Below are 20,856 nucleotides of genomic sequence, written 5' to 3'. Positions count from 1 at the left end.
GAGCAATATGTTATATTTTTGAAATACAACATTTAAGAGTATATTTGATGTGATAAATTGCTCTGTCATTTATCAGATTTACCAATTGTTATAGTTTCAATTTATGCTGGTTAATTATGAACAATGGGTAAAATTGGGGGGCGGGGATAGGCGGGGGCGGGGCTCCATTAGGGCTCCTCCCCTAACCGCATGTGATCTCACCCCAAGCTTTTTATAAAACTTGAGAACCCTGTTTTATCGCAGTTTTTGTCCCAACTCCATTGACTTGTATTGGATGTGCTGTGAGGTACGGTATTACTCCGCCGCCGGAAACGGAAATGGGGTTGTTTGTATTCTTTCTGTAGAGTGTCTATTTTTCAAGTTCTCAACGGAAGGATGTACGGGTGTGAGGCGTTTGGAAAAATAGGTCCACAGAAAGCATCTTTTGCAGCGATTTTTGTGTGAGCATATCAGTGAACACCCCTGACCACTCGGTGAGTTTCACGTCTTTGTAAACGAAAGTTGAATGCGTTTTAGGAAGGATTGTTCCAGTGCACCTATACACCCATTCTAGAGGTGGGGGGGAAAGCGAAAGAAACCTTAAATTCTCGGGACAGCAGCATGTGTCCAAATTTTAATCTTAACCGTTCTATTTCATCAGAAACGATCTGTAAACAGGGCTTTAAGTGTAAAATACCGAACTTGTCCTTTAATAATTTTGTCATTTTGCCTCCACGTCCCCCCGATTGCCCGCGAGCTTCTCCTCCTCTCTATATGGTAATCTCTCTACTGTGTGACAGAGAGTTGCGTGGTTATGACGCAATCGTTAGCCTATTTTTACAAAAACTGCTTCTACGGGGCCATAATGTAAGATACAAGGTAATGGAGCCTTTTATACATTTTCATGTTTCTTCAGAAATAAATAATGGACAAATGGAGTCTTTAAACGCCTCAGATGTAAAGTTATTCACTGTCAAAGTGACGCCAAAATTAATGGGAGTAAATGGAATGCTAACAGCAGGTGATGGTCTGCTAATCAATGGCGGTCCCCGGGAAAGCTTCGGTTTCCGGCAAGATACCCCCTCGGCTGCTATAGGTAACCTGTCCGCCATATTGGAATGACCAAAAGACCCGTGCAAGAGCATTCAACAGCAGGGTTGACTGAGCGTATGCAACCGTAGTTAGATGCATGTGTAAAAGGTTATCCCATTTATTCTGGAACTTAAATCTATGCAATATTGTGGCATCATTGATTCTTATAGTGAGCGACAAGGCGCTGACCGTTCCAAGATGGCGGGTGAATGTGAAATCTATGTATTCATATCTATGATGAAGAGTACCTGAAGTCCGGGATCCCTGTAGACGTGCTGATTCCAGCTCCTGAATGCACCACCATATACTGCGACTCCTTGATCCACTGGGCCAGTGTCTCCACTTTAGTCTTCAACTCCTCTGGGCTGTCAAACACCTGCAAACATACACACACAAACACATACAGAAGTGTTACTGAGTGGTGTCACATAAACAAATGTAGATAGACGATGTCGTTCTGTTTATTCTAATCCTATACACATTTAAGCTATTATCAAATTATATATAAATATTATATAGGCTACACTTGACTTGACATTAACGCGATATGTTGCTTGGCAACCATAAACAGCAGTACTGTCGGGCTAGCGAACTGGCTAACGTTACTTGGTAGTTATTAAAAGCAAAATGAATTATTCATTGACCACAGGTGACTTTTATCATAATGCCGTTTGCACTTTACTGTGGCAAAATCAAAGTAACACACGAGCTCTCATTTCTTTACTATTACCGTGTTATTTAATTCACTAACATTAACTGCTGAATGTTTTTGTTCAGTATTATTTGATAGCTATGAAGTTATGAAGCATAGGCAACAATGGTCATACCCACGTGTGTCTAAAACAGTTTTCAGTGCAGAATACGAGTACATTTCAGAAAGCAAACAGCGAATTTGACGCTAATGTGCACTAAATAAAGCTAATTCTAGCTAGCCGGCTAACAGCAATACATGTAAAGATCACCTCCGGGAGGCCGCAGATTCCTTTATCCGCATATGGAGAAAGTCCCGCGGCGTAATTCACCGACATGGCTAACTTTCTGATTAAAAGGTAAGTGAAAATGTGTCAGTAAAAGCAAGAGTTTTCCTGTCCTTCCGTTCAATCGGTTCTGTGTGTTGGTCCTCCGTGTGACGTCACGTGTGTGTGTGTGTGTGTGTGTGTGTGTGTGTACTGCGTGGAGTGCTGCTGTGCACATGCTGGATTACGTCAGTGAGATTGTGTGCAGGACAGGTGGTGGATCTACTATAATAGGTGAAATCCTCATGATAGACCCAAAAGACCCTTGTTCCAAATATATGTTGATTTGTGGTTTCATATTAGGGTCTTTAAAAAAAAAAGATTATTATTGTTTAGAAAAAGCTCCCTTTGTTCCCAGTTGATAGGAAATCTAAATTAAGGCCTAGTCATAAGGTGGAGGGGAGAGCGGGCCACAACCTAACGCTTTTTTACTTTCTCAGTTTGTGTAAATCTACTTAGGGTTCAGAGTATTTATTTTTTCCCACATTTCTAGTAGGCTACAATTAGGCCTATGTGGTTTTGTTTTAATAATACAGTGTATACTTTTTTTTCTTGATATACCCCGAAATAATGGAAGTGAAATGTGACAACATGCCCCATACGTGGGGTTCATTGTAACATGACCATAAGACCATAAAATATTTTTGAGTTTGACAACAAACACACCGGAAAACACAGCTATACAACATAGTTCAAAACATAATAATAATTAGTAGTTTCTGAACATTGACTCTCAGTCTTTTTTTCACCTTTTTTTCATGCTTTCTCAATAGAATTCATAAAAGTATAGAATAGAATAGCATATTTCTAATAGGGGCTCATTGTAACGCAGTGTGACAACATGCCCCGTCTGCACAACTGGGATTTAAACCCTGCTAGTGTCTTGTTAAGCATTAAAGAACCACATCAACTGTTAAATAACATATTGGAGATTAAAATAATATTAGATTTGTCTAATTCCAAAAATAGAGATGAAAAATTAACTTAAGAAATTTAGGCTACTTTTGCTAGGGTTTAATAAATGTTCTGAGATATCTTCCAAGGATTTCTGATTTTTTTCCTTTATATAGTGTTGATATGGCAACTAAATACGGTACACTAAGTTTCATCATGCTAGCATGTGTGGAAGTTTACAACAAGGGTGTTACAACTAGCCCTGTGTTAGGTTGTGCCCTGTTCTCCCCTGCTCTAAACAGCATTTAACATTTAATGACTTCATAACAAATGCCATGAAACTGCTGCTCAGTTGATTCGTTATTGCCAATTTGTATGATTTCATTTAGGAGACATAAGCATACATTGTCTAAGATACTAAAGAAGTGCATATAGATAGATAGATAGATGGATGGATGGATGGATGGATGGATGGATGGATGGATGGATGGATGGATGGATGGATGGATGGATGGATGGATGGATGGATGGATGGATGGATGGATGGATGGATGGATGGATGGATGGATAGATATAGTATGATACATTTTATGAGTCTGTTGGCTAGATATCCTATCTTTAAAAAACAATTAAAAGGATAAAAACACACAACACAGTTAATAAAATTTGAATGAAAACAGAAAATATAAAAAATAAATAAATTAAATCTATCTATCTATCTATCTATCTATCTATCTATCTATCTATCTATCTATCTATCTATCTATCTATCTATCTATCTATCTATCTATCTATCTATCTATCTATCTATCTATCTATCTATCTATCTATCTATCTATCTATCTATCTATCTATCTATCTATCTATCTGTGCAGTTGACTATCAGTCGGCAGATGGCGCTACGGGGCCGCGCATGTAAGTCGTGACCGCGCTCTGCTCTCATCTCCTCCTCCTCCTTCTCCCAGGTGCGGGGGGGGGGGGGGGGGGCGAGCTTGACATGTTTCGAATAGAAAGCGAGCGTCTCGTTTCCAGCTGAGCGCGTACTCTCTCCCGGCGCGTGTGCGTGCGTGTGTATGTTGTTATTATTATCGCGCTCTCCGCTGCGCGCAGAATGGCTAGATTCACCCAGACTGAAGCGAGGAGGCAGCAGCAGCAGCAGCAGCAGCATCCTCAGCATCCTCATCCTCAGCCTGCCCACGCCAGCCTGCTCCTCACCGGACCGGGGGCGGTACCGAGCCAGGCAGCGGCACCACTGCTCCTGATCCCGCACCCGCACCAGCCCCAGTACGCGCACATCACCTTCCCCAAGCCCATGAACGGCTCAGAGCCCATCTCCATCCACCCCGACAACGGCACCATGAAAGACCAGGATGCCATCAAGCTCTTTATAGGACAGATCCCGCGCAACCTGGAGGAGAAGGACCTGAAGCCTCTTTTCGAACAGTTTGGAAAGATCCACGAACTGACTGTCCTCAAGGACCGTTACACCGGCATGCACAAAGGTAATGAAGCTTTTGAATAGGCTAGGTGTTGAGGGCTTTGGCCACATGGAGAACCTTTTTTTATGCATTCTGAGGTATGTTCTAGGAAAATATGTGTGTTGTGTTTCCTCGTCATTATTGAACGCTGCTTACTTACTAAACATAAATGTTCTTCTGTTGCGCATATTTATTCTTTACGCGCAGAGCGCGTTCTTGTTTTTCACTCATACAACACTCTACGATTGCAAAAGATTGACATCTGACGCGTGCGTTAATAGAATTCAAACCTGGCTGTCTCTTTCTGTCTTTTTAAGACTAACAGACTATTTTTCGTCCAATACACTGATGCATTGTGATTTCGTATTTGCCCACCCATATGCGATAGAAAACATACGCGTTCACATTACTGTTTATGAGCGTCATATTTGTTCAGTTGCACGCACATTTGTTCTTTACACACTGTGTGTAGGCTATCCCTGTCTTTATATTTTAACTCATTGTTCTCCCTTATGCACAGTCGGATTGCAACTGATCTCCATGCTGTTAGATGTTGTTCTAATCTAAAGCTCACTTTCAAATTCAAAGAAAATCCCATTTTCAAAGAAAATAAAATTTCTGTTGTACATAGATTTATTCATCATGCACACTGCGTATTCTTGTCCAAGCCACATTTTCCTCTTGTTACCCTCCCTCACAGTATTTTTAAGCACAGTCAGTACAATTGCAACTGATTTTCATCAGAGCATGCTGTCAGATGTCATTCAAACCTTCTCTTTTTAGAGTAACATCTATTTCTCATGATGCGTTGTGTTTTTGTGCTGGTTCACCCTGTGCAGCATTATGCAATTTAAGCTATGCACTTGAAAAACGGGATTGTTTACTTAAAATATAAGCATCGTATTTGTTCTTTTGCACGTACACTCATATATGCACAGTGTGGTGGCTATCTGTGTGCCACATTACAGTCAGTATGACTGCAACTGATTTCCATCAATGCATGCTGTCAGATCAGATGTCATTCAGACTCATCTTGTCTTGACAGATTCCTCTTTTAGAGTAACATTGACTATTTCTCATGCAGTACACTAATGCATTGTGTTCTTCTGCTTGTGTTCACCCTGTGTACTGTGTCATGACAATAAAAAGGATGCTGGGTGTACTGTGGTCACTCCCACTTGTGTATCATCTCATATTTTCGTGTGTGCTCGCAGAAGTAGGGCAGTCCTTCTTTGCGTGCAGATGATGCATACTAAGAGCTCCCAGTGTGCCGTGTGAAATGAAACATTTGGTGTGATGTTTTTCATTCACAGCAAAACGTGAACCTTGCATTACACGTTAATTTATGCATTCAAAGAAATCACAGACCCACAAAAGGTTCTATGCTCCTTTGTTTGGCATTTGAGCATTTCATTTGAGCATGCATGCATTATTTTTTCCAAATTTCCAAACAAAGTCTCATCCAAATGAATACGGCAAGAGGAATTAGGGCATGATGCTTCACAGTAGGTGATGCTTCAAAGTAGGATTCGTGAAATGATTTCATTTTATTAATATACCTTATAAATAAAGGTTCTAAAAGGGAGGGGGAGGGAGGGGGGAGGGGAGAGGGGGGGGGGGGTTCACATTGATACCATAGAAGAACCATTTTTGGTTTCCCAAAGAACCTTTCAGTGAACAGTTCATGAAAGAACCAAGTTTTTCTTCGTGTGAAGAACATTTTAATAATCTAAAGAACCTTTTTTCACTATAAACAACCTTTACTGGTTCCATATAGAACCATCAATGGCAATAAAGAACCTTTATTTTTAAGAGTGTAGGCCAGAAGATAAAGAATTAAATTGTTCAGAGATCTCTTTTATACTCAAAGCACCAAATTGCAAATAGTCAAATCTAGGGGCAAAGGAGTCAATAGTTGCCATACAGTAAGAGTATAGAGCTATACAATAAATGTGGCAAGCATCTCAGATCATTTGATTGTGGATGAAATGTTTGAGTTCATATTGAGATCTCTGACATTTTTTTTTAGATCTCTTCTGAAATTCTAGAAGAGGCACATCTGAGATTCAGGATAAAGATAAATCAAAATGTCTCATTTTGCATTTAACCTCATTGTCTTGGAGAAACAAATGAAATAGTAAAGAAATGTAATTTTTATTTTCCTTTCTTGCAAGATCGATACTGAATATTATGGAAGCTTGTTTTTGCCACTGAATAAAAAATAAAAAGGGTAATTGCGAGTTTTATCTCACAAATCTGACTTTTTTCTCGTAATTGCGAGTTTCCATCTTGTGAGCAGGGCCGGCGATTGCTATAGGCGAACTAGGCGGTTGCCTAGGGCGACAAATGTGTTGGGGGCGCGGACGCACTCTAGTGTCGCCGTATCTACTTCCGATATTAATCATAAAATTAGACCGAAACGCGAAATAAAACATGTTTATTAAACATGATCAAAGGGCAAAGGGCGCCCCCTCAACCACACGTTTAATTACTTGTCAACCTGATTATTAGATTGAATTTATGATTTTTGTCGACCATTCCTGGATTGGCGGGGGGCGGGAGGGTTGCGTTACGTTACGTTAGGGAAGTGCTCAGCTGCTGGCGCGTTGATCAAAAATGAAGCGGTCTAAACCTCTGGTGCACAGGGACGAAAACGGAGAAAGGAAGAAGATAAAAAATAAAGCTCAGTATAGAGTAAGTCTTCTCATCTTAGCTATTAAGGTGTCCAATGAAATAAATTTAGGCTACTTAGTATTGTAGCCTACATCACCTAATATTGGACGTTTCATTGCTGTCACTAAGCTATAGTTTGCTAGCTATAGTTACTTTGAAGGTGAATAGAAATGGCAGAAACAACTGTTAATATTTTATTATTTGAGATAGAACTAAAAGAACTTAAATATTTTAATTTTGTAGTGGTACATACATTATCCATAATAGCACATTTGTTTGTAGAAGGTATAATTAAACTAGTTTAATGGTAATAATTTGCTTAAATTAATCCAATTTGGTAAATATCCTTGAACATTCTTTGTAGAATTTGCTTGTTGAAGTGTTGGAGTGACTACAGGTGAAACTCGAAAAATTTGAATATCGTACAAAAGTTCATTTATTTCAATTATTCAACTTATAAGGTGAAACTAATATATTATATAGACTCATTACATGCAAAGTGAGATATTTCAAGACTTTGTTATGGCTTACAGCTTATGACATATCAATTCATATCAATTCTAATTTTCTGTGATTTTGAATTTGGGGTTTTCATAAGCTGTAAGCCATAATCATCGAAATTATAACAAATAAAGACTTGACACTTATCAATTTTCTTATTTCTTATTTTCTTATAAAGAGCGGGGGGGGGGGGGACTCAATCTTGCCTAGGGCAACCAAAGGGCTAGAGCCGGCCCTGCTTGTGAGTCGTAAGATTGTGAGTTATAAATGTATAATTGTTATAAAGTCGGAATTGTGAGATATAAACTCGCAATTGTAAGTTTATATCCCACAATTTATAACTCGCAAATGCTAGTTTTTATCTCGCAATTGTGAGAAAAGAAGTCAGAATTGTGAAATAAAAAGTCCCATTTAGCCTTTTTTTTTTCATGGCGGAAACAAGCTTCCATAGAATATATATTGTATTATATGTAAAATATATATTCCTGTACTTTTTGTAACGCTTAGAATAGTGTTAGTAATAGTACTGCAAATATTCCTCGATTTCTCTTTAGTTTTACGCAGGTCATCTCACTTGACTGAAGCTCTAATTTGATTTGAGAGCAGTGCTATAGAGGGATGTAATACATGTCATATGCATTTTAAACAGACAGTTTTTTTTGCCTAGGTTTTCTGTGATTATTTAATTTATTAGTGAAAGAAAACTTAGTCCTCTGATTCATTAAAAACGTAATATTAATTGAACTTGAAAACCCATTTAAAGCAACATACTCCTCTGTGAGTATCTGCGCCCCCCTCCCTTCTTCTGCTCGAAATATTCCCTCTTTCTGTCACGCTCAGAGGCACACACATGCTCACACACACACCGCACAAATGAATAATGGTTTATGCCCATAGGAGGGTGTGAGAGGGAGGATGAATCAGCGTAGGAGGCCTGACACACACATACACACACACACACACACACACACACACACACACACACACACACACACACACACACACACACACTCTCACTCTCTGTTGACTGCAGTCTCAGTGGGACGTTATTAGTACAGTGGTGTTAGATTTATCATTTACATTGACATGAAATTACTGCTATGAAATGTGGTTTATGAGTGTGCAAGACCTGCAACAATAGGCTGAGGGTGAAATCAACGGAAAACAGCGTTAGATGCACATTTCAATTACTCTTTTTCACAACACTGTTAAAAAACATAGCCTAATCTAGCCTATACGGTGGTTCACTGGCCTTAACTGGTTCATGCTTGTCTACCAGGTATCCACACTGAATAGCTAGCAAGCGCCTGAAAACCTGCAAAACAGACCATACTAGTAAGCTTGCGTAGAAAGCTAACGTCTTTAGGCTGGTTTAAAGTCGCAATGAAGCTGCGACAGATCTTTTCTTTCGTGTTGTGGCATATGAGTTTAACAGATTATCAAAAAGAAAAAAAATGTAACAGGGACTTGATTTTATGCATCAGTTGTCTATTGGATGTTGAGAATAGGGTGTTGCACTAAGAACTGGCAGATGAACGCGAGCTTGCTGGATTTTTTAAAGTGCCCCATTATGCTTTTTAGAATATTACCTTTCATGCAGTGTGTAAAGCCCTATTCGTACTGGATTAGTATTGTCTGGGGACCTCGTGTGATTTAGAAATGACCCCCCCCCCCACATCCGCATTCGCACGGGATAACCGAAGCCTGTGATTTTACTCGAATTTACTGACTTATTTCCCGGATATGATGTCAATAGGCTATTGCTTGGAAATGTCTTGTCGTTATTATAGGTCTAGCTGTATGATATATCATAAACAGAAGAATGTTCCTTACCACATGCTGCTATATATGTCATTCATCTCCATCTTTTGCTCTTCTTAAGGTTTTCAGCTTTCTTTTTCTGCAAATCGTATCATGGTGTATAGCAGTGGTTCCCAAACCTGTCCTGAAGGCCCCCCAACACTGCACGTTTTCTTTGTCTCCCTAATCAAACACACCTGATTCAACTCATCAGCTCAATTAACCCATGTGATAATGAGCTGATGAGTTGAATCAGGTGTGTTTGAGTAGGGAGACAAAGAAAACGTGCAGTGTTGGGGGGCCTTCAGGACAGGTTTGGGAACCACTGGTGTATAGTGATATGACCCAGCACCCAAAATACTATCAAAACACTCCAACACAGCCTCCATTCCTCACAAAAGATGGATAAAGAAGCACACAGGATACAAAAACCTTGAAAAAATTATAAACGACCCTGCCAAATCACAGGGATGCCGATTCGCACGGGACTAATATTATCACAGGACCTCTGTGTTCGGCGAAATATTTGGTAGGTCATTAGCGGGGGAATTTTTACTTAACAAATTACAAACATGTCCGATTCGCACGGGATTAAGATCACAGACAACCTCTGCAATTATTACAAATGACTAGAGGTCGCCAGGTAATACTAATCCCGTGCGAATAGGGCTTTATATAGCTATTTGTGAATGTTAAAGGTCTGCAAAGTTTTAAAGATAAAAGTGCAAAACAAATAAAGTTATTGTCTCCTAAAAGAAAGAATTGATTCTTAAAGGGTTAGTTCACCCAAAAATGAAAATTTTGTCAGTAATTACTCTCCCTCATGACCTTCGTTGAACACAAATTAAGATATTTTTGATTAAATCTGAGAGCTGGATCACTCTTCCATAGGCTTCTAAGGCATTATAACTTGCTGGCCCAGAAAATGTATTAAAGACATCGTTAATATAGTCCAAGTGACTACAGTGGCTCAATCTTAAGTTTATAAAGCGACGAGAATACTTTTTGTGCACAAAAAAAATAAATAAAATATAACGACTTTATTCCACTATTCATTTCCTTCTCTCTGGGCCTCGAGTCTTTTCACGTAGTATAACTGCGCAGCGTATCTGTATTGTACGTCACACAATAGGCTCACTATTGGCCGACGCTTGCCATGTGTGTGATGCGTGTGACGTACAACACAGAAGCGCTTCACAGTTATACTACGTGAAAAGACTTGAGGCCCAGAGAGAAGGAAATTAATAGTGGAATAAAGTCGTTATTTTTGTTTTGCGCACAAAAAGTATTCTTGTCGCTTTATAAACTTAAGATTGAGCCACTGTAGTCACTTGGACTATATTAACAATGTCTTTAATACATTTTCTGGGCCAGCAAGTTATAATGCCTTAGAAGCCTATGGAAGAGTGATCCAGCTCTCAGATTTAATCAAAAATATCTTAATTTGTGTTCTGAAGATGAACGAAGGTCTTACGGGGTTGGAACAACATGAGGGTGAGTAATTACTGACAGAATTTTCATTTTTGGGTGAACTAACCCTTTAACTGCTTAAACGAGTCGTTCATAATTCCAGTCTCACTTCCTGCACGAATCTGCATAGTATAATTCCAGCCGATGATTTTCATTGGCTGCCGGCGATCACCATCTGCTTTGCCCCGCCCTCAAACACTGTGGTTGGAGCTGAAACTGGAAGAGTTTGGTTCGTGTTGTAGACATGTCAAGTAGACGCTGTTTTCTGCACTGCGAATACACTTTGTATGTACTTCTGAAGGATGAGGGCTCTGGCTTGAATTGATAGAGTAAAACCGACGCCATTATTGCTGTTCGTATCATGGTGTATCAAGTGCTGAGCAAGCCTCTATAGAGCTGAAATCCAGATTAGATTTTGACATGTGCTGTAAGCAGTAGACCAATCACAACAGACTAGGCCATCTGACCAATCAGAGCAGGGTAAACCAATCACAACAGACTGGGTCATCTGACCAATCAGAGCAGAGTAGACCAATCACAACAGACTAGGCCATCTGACCAATCAGAGCAGGGTAAACCAATCACAACAGACTGGGCCATCTGACCAGTCACAGCAGGGTAAACCAATCACAACAGACTGGGCCGTCTGACCAATCAGAGCAGGGTAAACCAATCACAATAGACTGGGCCATCTGACCAATCAGAGCAGGGTAAACCAATCACAACAGACTGGGCCATCTGACCAATCAGAGCAGGGTAAACCAATCACAACAGACTGGGCCATCTGACCAATCAGAGCAGGGTAAACCAATCACAACAGACTGGACCATCTGACCAATCAGAGCAGGGTAAACCAATCACAACAGACTGGGCCATCTGACCAATCAGAGCAGGGTAAACCAATCACAACAGACTGGGCCATCTGACCAATCAGAGCAGGGTAAACCAATCACAACAGACTGGGCCATCTAACCAATCAGAGCAGGGTAAACCAATCACAAAAGACTGGGCCATCTGACCAATCAGAGCAGAGTAGACCAATCACAACAGACTGGACCATCTGACCAATCAGAGCAGGGTAAACCAATCACAACAGACTGGGCCATCTGACCAATCAGAGCAGGGTAAACCAATCACAACAGACTGGGCCATCTGACCAATCAGAGCAGGGTAAACCAATCACAACAGACTGGGCCATCTAACCAATCAGAGCAAGGCTCTCGGAAATGAGGGGTTTAGAGAGAACGATGTGCAATGTATTTTATTAGAAAATTAAAGTTTTTTTTTTTTTTACCTTGCATGCATGTAAATCTATTGTAGGAGACTCTAAAACAAAATTATAAACCTTTAAAATAATAGGGGTAATAGGGGCACTGTAAGTGGACTAAATGATAGGAGAAATCCTGCATATGTCAGGTACAGTTATGACATTTTGATTAAACATTACGATCTCAAACATAAAACAAAATGTTCTCAATGACTCACAATGACGGCATGATGCAATTGCTGTTACAAATAGTGTGCGTTTCACTATCCATGATGCTTTAAATTTTTGTAGGCATGATTATTCTGTCATCTAAGATATCAAATTTAAAGGCAGCATCACATGCACTCTTCACAGCAATGTATTATGCCGTGACAATCAATCCAAGATGGCAGACGGTAAAACTAGTCCAGTGTATTTAAAAAGAGACTGTTTTCCCCAACGTTTGTTTGTTCTATGTATTTTTACACCTATTGGAATACCATTTTGTTTGCTCAGCCGCATGATAACAGTGAACTCAATTGAAATCAACTAGTTTTCAGAAGAGAGTGGATATGTATTTGTGTGGGTGCGTCTGTTATAGACAAACCGCCTCAGGGGTAATCATTAATCATCACTAGCGGCATGTTTACAGGATTCCTTTGACCTGTGCTCACATGTACACGTTTATTCAGGCTTGTCAATAAATGCCTGGATTGTGCTGTCCGACGTTATTCAAACTAACGTCTGCACTCAAAGCAAGGTGAAACATTGAGGTAATTACTGTTTAGCATGATGTCAGATTGTGAAATATGTTATAGGGAATATTGTTTTTTTTGTGAAGGAAATTAAGGGTAATGGTAACCATCAGGCTATACTAGTTGAGATTCTCTCTATCTGCATGTCTTTAATAATTTCATAATGCAATGCATTTAATAGCTTCATTTCATCTTCAAAACCTGAAGTACAGTGTTAAAAACAAAGTTTATTCAGTGGCTGATAGGTTCAATATCGAACCTCTTCTTATCAAGAACCATTTTTAGCTGTAGGGTTCTTGAGTTGCTATATGGTTAACAAGTTCTTGATCTTTACATTACAGGTCCTTTAGATCTTCAAAGGTTTCGGGGCTCTTTAAAGCACCAGTAGAGGGTTTTCTAAAGATAAAAGGTTGTTTGTAGGACGTAAAAAGGACTAGACAGTCAAAATCTTTATCCTTTATTTTTAAGAGTAATCTTTTCTCTGTTATTATGGTAACCTTACATGTTGAGCTCTTTCAGGCCGAGGTTAAGGTCTTTAGTGCATGTGAATATTGTAATGTGCATCAAGTTTTCTTCATGGACGAGGATTCAGCTAAATGTGACAGTCAATGTAATGGTGCTTTCTCATGATCTTCACATGCAAAACACCACAGATAGTGACATGTTAGGGTGATTTGACCAATTACTATATTAATTTGCATTGAATATTTAATGTGAATGATGATCGCTATAATATGATGATTGTGCATTTGACATTGTCATAAAGTTGTATCTACATATGCACAAAGTTTCTCTTTTATCTTGATTTGATGACACAATGACACATCAAACTGTCCGGCAATAATTGGCTGTGCTTCAAAGTCAAAGTCAAAATAGTTTGAATTTTAAGTGTTAAAACTATTTTAGCAATAGACCTATCAGATGGTTTTCAGATAACAAAAGTTATAAATCTTTCAACAACCAATGTTTATTGAAAAAGCATGAATTTCTAGTAAATGTATGCTCAGTATGTTTGTTAAAAAGGCCCATAAGGCAGAAATCGACTGATATCACAATTACATTTTTGGACAGACAAGCTACTGTAAAGATAAAGCCATATAATGTAATGGCGATTTAATGTAAGGGTAATGGAGGGTTATAAAGTCAACCGTAATTGCATTTCATTGCCTTTCCAGCATGTGTAGATTGTGCTTGAGGAAAAACTGTAGGTGTTTTATGATCTCTGTGTGGACAGTCCATTATGCTTCAGATAAGTAATGAGATGCAGTTGTGCTAATGTGTTGAATGATATACCGTAAATATTAAACTTCAGCATGTTTTGCATTCTTCAAATCATGTGTCTTGCTGAGGTGTGCTTTTACTTTACTAAGCAATTAGATATATGATTTAGGATGGGCTGTTGATTAAACATATATGTTTTGCATGGACACAAACCACTAACAATCTGGATTTGGGCAAAAATTTCTGCCACATTGTTTAAAAACACTCAACTAAATTTATTCCAGCCCTAAAGCTGTTTTACGCCCAAGTCGTTCGGATGTAATGAAGTACAGCTGAGTTAAAACACATGAATAATTGCCAATAGAGTAGTTTAATTCAGAAATAACCTCTGTGGCTATATTTAATGCTGTCCAAAAACTCTTTGGCATCCAGTGCTTTGTGTTTGCTGGGCCGAGATTTATTTGAGAGGAGAAAATGAAATTACTACAACGGAGAGATTTTAATATAATTGATAGACTATAATCCAGTGCGGCCTGCTTTTGGAGCGTTTGGGGGCAAACAGAGGAGATAAAGTTGTTTTTATGGGGCTACAAAAACCTTTCTCTTACTCTCTATCTCCCTATCATTTTCTTTCCTTCTCTCTCTCTTTCCACACTCCCTTCCCACCAGCCTGTGATGAAATGTTATCAAAAGGGGATTTTAATGGAAAATGATAAGGAGATAACTATCATTTTCTGCTCCCAGAACGTATTGATCCGAGCTTGATACAACACAGATACCACATGCACAGAATAACACTGCCTGAATCCAATTTTCTTTCTCTATCTTAAATTAGCCAGCGTGTAATTCTCTGGAGTATAAAGCCAAACGCTGTGTTCTTTGTGTAAGAGCCGTCCTGAATGTACCGAATCACAGCTTTGTTTGCTTGTTTTACATCACCATTAACACTTTACATTAACATCAACATTAAATGCCATTTGCTATCTATTTTACCTTAGTAACACGACATTTCTGACTGAAACAGGATAGTCATGCTTGTAGGATGGTTTCTTTACAGGTGGTTCAATGGGAGCCTTTGAAAACATTAAACAATGTGGAAGAAATTTCGGTTATGTCATCCATTTCATGTTATAGAGCAAATTATTGCATTATTAAAGGGATATTTCACCACTGGAAAGATGAATGTGTATTTAAATTGGGTCATTTATGTAGTAGAAATGTGAAATTATTTTAGAAGTTGGTGCCTTCTAGACTGAGAAAAGCCAGAAAATGTATTTTTGGCTCATGTGGATGAAAGACAACAACTCCCAGAATGCACTTGCTTCGCTGCCCTATGAGGACACACCCAAGCCACGCCTACTGGTTACAGAGGGCAGTATCGGAGGAAATGAGACAGCTAGGCTACTAGTCGACTGGAAACTGAAAAGACGGCGTTTTATCGTGAGATCCCCCTATGGGCGGGTTGAACACATGCAGGACGAGCTCCTCCTACTGGCTGGAGTCTCTCGCCTCTGGACAGAAGAGCCTCTGATGAGCTAAATGATGATTTTTGCGTCATCTGAGTTTTTGTTTTCCAGACACACAATACAGAAATCTCTCGTCTCAGGGGGACATGAGGGAGGGAAGCACGGTCACTCGAAAATACCTGGTTTCTACCGATACAAAGCTTAACGCTAATCGGTGAAGTATCCCTTTAAGTTTCTTTGGAATAACATTGCAGTGAAGTGTTCACAATAAGTGTATAATGAAAGTTTTATCATTGGCAAAAGTTGTCAAGTGTGATTTAGATTTTTGAACACTTTACAATACTGTTCATTTGTTAACATGGTTTATTGAACATTATAGATACATCTAAAGCATTTATTATTCTTAGTTAATCTCAACATTTAGTAATGCATTATTTAAAACAAAAGTTGTGTCTGTTCTGTTAATATTATTTAATGGACCTGAGCTATCATAAACTAACAGTTTTTTTTATTAATAACATTTACAAACATGATTGTTTGTACAACCAATGTATTGCTCACTAATGCATTAACTAAATGGGGTCTTATTGTAAAGTGTTACCGCTTTTGAATATGTTCCAGCACAACGTCTTGTTTCAACAGGTAATACTATCAGTGCAGGGATGTAAAGTGTGCATGTGAAAACAATTTATGGGGTCTTTTAAAACTAGTTTTACAACCGTCCTAATTTGTTCTGGCATGAGTGAGCTGCTAATGAGATTGTGTTGGTTTATATGATGTATGTTTGTTGTCTTCATGCTGTGCCAGTGTTCATGTATTAGCATGATATTCTTGTTGAATGGAGAACGGATACATGAGAGCTGTTACACTCTCTGCTCTGTGTGTGTGTGTGTGATTAGTTCTACATGAGGTGGTCTGCGCTCTCTGGACACGTGGCTCAGAGGGTTGGTTTGGGTCCATCTGAATGTGACTGGTTTAATTAAGGTTTACAGGTTACGCTAGACTACTGCTCCTATAACGGCAATCATTACAAACCAATTCTACTGGAGCTGTGAAAATATCAGAACAATAGATGGGAACGCGAACAGGCTGGGCCGCTCCAGATCACAAACTGCTTTATTATTCCTTTCCTTTCTCTGATCTTTGAGAGCCGACTCCAAGGGGCAGTGCAATAGTTTTAATTTAGAATATAATGAATTTATTCATGTCTTAATGTTCGGGAAAGGCTGAATGCGAATATGAAGAAGAGGCTGAATAGAAAGGAATGAGTCTCTTAACATCGTTTTAATTAATTTTGAGCTTTTAACATTATTTTGTGCACTTTCTGATTAGCACAAAGCTATCTTGCTATAGACAGAGTACAGAGTTTCAGGATTTAATACTATTGAAAATCGCCCTTTAAAGTTGATTGATAGGCAAAATATGCATATATAGTGTCAATTCAGGTAATTTGGGACTAATCTACCATTCATTTCAGCTCAAATGACCTGTTTTCACCCTACTTTTCTCGACAGACTCTGAGGTTGTTAAGCGAAGAATCCAAAATTCAGTGTTATTTTAGTATTGTTCATATTGTCACGCTGGGTTGCAGGAAGAACAGGAGGATGAAGATCAGGTTCAAAACCACTTTAATAATACACACGAACAAACGATACAAAAGGCAGACAAGCAAACACAACACTAGCATTAACGTGACCGGGTAAACTAAAAGGGAACACACATAAACTTAAATACTAAAGATAACGAGGTAGGGCCTATAGACAGCTCAACCAAACGAACTAATCACTGTGACCATGGAAACGAATGAGTGGCGGGAAACAAAGACAAAGAAACACATGTGATGAATGAAAACAAACTAGTCTATGAAAGCAAACTAACTAAACATAGTGGTATAATAGCACATATACTATTATTTTATTTATTACTATTTTAATTAGCTTTTTGTTGTTATATTTAGTTCAAGTTTATTAATAATTCTGTTATGTGATTTCATCAATTAAAGATGAGTTTTAAGGGATACAATTATTGACTACAGGGGGACTTTAAAGGGGACATATCATGAAAATCTGACTTTTTCCGTGTTTAAGTGCTATAGTCGGGTCCCCGGTGCATCTACCAACCCAGAAAACGTGAAAAGTGAAACCCGGTTACTTTGTTTTGGTAAGCCTTTCTCTGCAAGTATGTCAAAAAATAAGCAAATCAGAATCATATTACCGCCCCTTTAATCTGCACATTTTCCACCCATGGCGCCGCCATTTGTAACCAGTTTTAATGCAATGGCATGAAAGTTTGAGCAAAGCATGAAAACTGTTCTGTCGTTGCCGCACAGATGAGTTTAAAACACTCCCAGACTCAGATGAAACAAAAGAGCAGTGGATTAATTTTATTTTCAACGGAAATCCCCCAGAAACAGATGAATCAATGTAACTTCACAATAACTCCATAAATGTATCCTCTAACCATTCAGAAACGCCCATTTAAAGGGGCAACTTTGACAAGCTATAATGAATGATCTGGGGGGTATTTTGAGCTGAAATTTCATAGTTACATTCTGGGTACAGCATATATTTATATTAAATCTTGTGAAAAGGGGCATAAAATGTCACCTTTAAATGATTGCTTAATACTTTGAGGTGTAAAATGTGTAAAATTAATCAAAACAAATTAATTAAACAAAACCCCAAAAGGTTCTATATATGAAGTGCCTGACAGAGCCCTTAGAGAGAGAGAGAGAGAGAGAGAGAGAGAGAGAGAGAGAGAGAGAGAGAGAGAGAGAGAGAGACACACACACGAACACAGAATGACAGATGTGACTGATGTCTGATCACAGCCATTGACGGTATTTGCTAGTGGATATTTTGGGAGCAGAGGCGCTGAGCCGAGGTTACAAGGTCAAAAACACTGTAACCCAGTTCGAAATCTAGTTTATACTTTAAACGTGGCATGCGTGTGTATTATTGGCCCTTATGACAAATTGCTTGTGATGACATTCATTTGTAAGTCGCTTTGGATAAAAGCAGCTGCTAAATGAATAAATGTAATAGATTGTGAATTCTAAGTCAAACATCACGATTACTATTGCATGTCTTTATTAGCGATCAGAATATAATTCCTTTTGACTTGAGCCACCCAGTAACCGCTTAGATCTCCATAGCAACATGTCAAGAATACACAAAACAGCTTGGCAACAGCATGGCAACAGCATAGCAACGCCCTGGCAACCACCTAGAAAACCCGAGCAAGTTTTGCACTGGCAAACATCACTCATGTTTTCTTCAGAACATGTAAAAATCTAGTTTACATCTGTTTTTTCTGTGCAGAGAGTCTTTGTGATAAATGGTAGCTTTGTTGCAAGAGTTTTGTGCTGCATCTGAAGAGTGCGTACAGTTCAGATCTGATTCTCGTCTCATTTTTACAGGCTGTGCGTTCCTCACGTACTGCGCTCGTGAATCAGCCATCAAAGCCCAGAATGCATTGCATGAACAGAAGACTCTTCCAGGGGTAAGTCTCTTTTAATCTAATGTCTTTTTGTTGTTGTTGTTGTTGTTGTTTCATCTATTTCAGGCAGAAATGGTCTAACCGTTGAACGAAATTCAGAAACAACTCTAATATTTCTTCTGATATATATTCCTTTATTTGCAACATGTAATCAATATTATATTTGTACTCCCAAATTAACAGGAATATAGACACTGGCAGAATGTTCAGGTTCTTTTGCATACAACAGGTTGGTGACTGTCAATTTCTAAAAAGGAATAAACATTTCCATAAAATTGTGTCGTTTATGACTATATTTTTATCAAAAGGAGATTGAAATTGTTTTATAAAAGCACTTTTATGGTACGTTTTGGTTGTTGTTCAGCTTGACAGCCTCTGGTCACCATCCACTTTCACTGTGCTGACAAAGAACAACGTGAACATTTTGATAACAAGTAGATGATGGTAGACTTTTCATTTTTCGAATGCTGAAAGTGGTGGAAGTGTTTATTTGCCTCCTTAAATTTTCATCCCTGTAACGTTGGGTGGTCAAACACGTCCGTCAGAAGTTTGCGTGTGGCAGATGTCAGACATGTTTTATTTCATCATGCCTTTGGCGCTTTACTGTCAGTCTGCTCAGGTTCAGAGGAAATCCTGTTTCATCATGCGTCTCTCCTGCTAATTTAATGTTGAGTGAATGATAGCAGAGCAGAGAAGATATAGCTGATACACTGAGATTACCGTGGTCTTTTTCACAGGAAACTTTGATCTCCATTTAACCTCATTGTTGTCTGCGGTTGAGTTTGAGATTTCTCTTTCCCATGTGTGTGAATGGAGCTCTATATTTAGGTGACGTGGGATCCATGGGGAATGTAGCGTGTGTTAATCAGAGGTGAGCTATAGAGTTTGTTTGGCTCTCGTGCGAGCACATGTACACATGTTTGGCTGTCACGATCAGACATGTGGCTGCACATTCGTTCGCTCCCGTGGGGTCTATCGCTGCCGTGGGCCAGCTGCCGGAAACCACAACGGTGGAGAAGAGTGCCCGTAGATTTATGGAAAGGTTATGAACATTAACCTTGTTGGCTCGCCCACACAGATGCAGAAAAGCACAATATAAATACATGCACTTCCGGATTTATGAACAAGGTTATATATATATATATATATATATATATATATATATATATATATATATATATATATATATATATATATATATATATATATATTTTTTTTTTTTTTTTATTAGCTTATAAACAATGGTGGTCATTTAATCTATCAAGTCTGTTGACATAATCTTTTATATTTTCATATATATATTTTTAGTAAATGTGTAAATTGTCTGAAGAATTTTTTTTTTATTAAATTTTCATATTTCAATTAAGTAATTTTGTGTAAAAATGTATGTGTATCTCTCTAGATATCAGTATTGGTTAATGAAAAACACATTGGTAGCACCAACGTAAACACCATTAATTGTGCTAGTTACACAGTTTTACTTTTGAATTTGCGTGTAATCCTCATTCTCAATGATGATTCTCAATAGTCTAAAAATTGCTTGAGTATAAAGATTGTTTTCACATAAATCAGCACACATGCATACTTTGTCACATTAAAATAATGAGAGTTATAGGATGGACATGTTCTTGACAGGTTTTGTGAGATTTACTCATACTCTGATTTCCAAGCAAACAAGCTGGTTCTTAATGGGACATGTAGCACCGTGAATTAGGATGATAGTGGTCATCATTTTCAGATTAAGATGTGTATTATGAACTCTGAATG

The 20,856-nt window shown here is 38.6% G+C and overlaps 2 protein-coding genes across 3 annotated transcripts in view; one reads left to right on the top strand and one right to left on the bottom strand.

Annotated features, from left to right (window-relative positions):
- The window catches only part of sirt6 (sirtuin 6), a 39,283-nt gene extending 29,703 nt beyond the window's left edge, over positions 1 to 9,580 (bottom strand). The window contains exons 1-2 of one of the 2 annotated variants that reach the window (XM_081375440.1): positions 9,467 to 9,580; positions 1,320 to 1,447 (exon numbers count right to left, since the gene is read on the bottom strand). In XM_081375440.1, coding sequence (XP_081231566.1) covers positions 1,320 to 1,375 — 56 coding nt within the window. In that variant the 5' untranslated portion in view covers positions 1,376 to 1,447; positions 9,467 to 9,580. Of the gene's footprint in view, positions 1 to 1,319; positions 1,448 to 2,033; positions 2,292 to 9,466 lie in introns of those variants that run through there. The other variant, XM_081375439.1, reaches the window with a different exon arrangement.
- Positions 4,093 to 20,856, top strand: part of LOC308696599 (CUGBP Elav-like family member 5) — a gene marked incomplete at its 5' end in the record, with an annotated part of 179,909 nt that continues 163,145 nt past the window's right edge. Inside the window, 2 exons of the mRNA XM_081375438.1 lie at positions 4,093 to 4,483; positions 19,010 to 19,092. Of these exons, the coding sequence (XP_081231564.1) occupies positions 4,093 to 4,483; positions 19,010 to 19,092 (474 nt within the window). The remainder of the gene's footprint in view (positions 4,484 to 19,009; positions 19,093 to 20,856) is intronic.

The sequence above is a fragment of the Scardinius erythrophthalmus genome, assembly GCF_964197995.2.
Source record: "Scardinius erythrophthalmus genome assembly, chromosome: 9".
Lineage (NCBI taxonomy): Eukaryota > Metazoa > Chordata > Actinopteri > Cypriniformes > Leuciscidae > Scardinius > Scardinius erythrophthalmus.
This window is presented reverse-complemented; position numbering and strand designations above follow the sequence as displayed.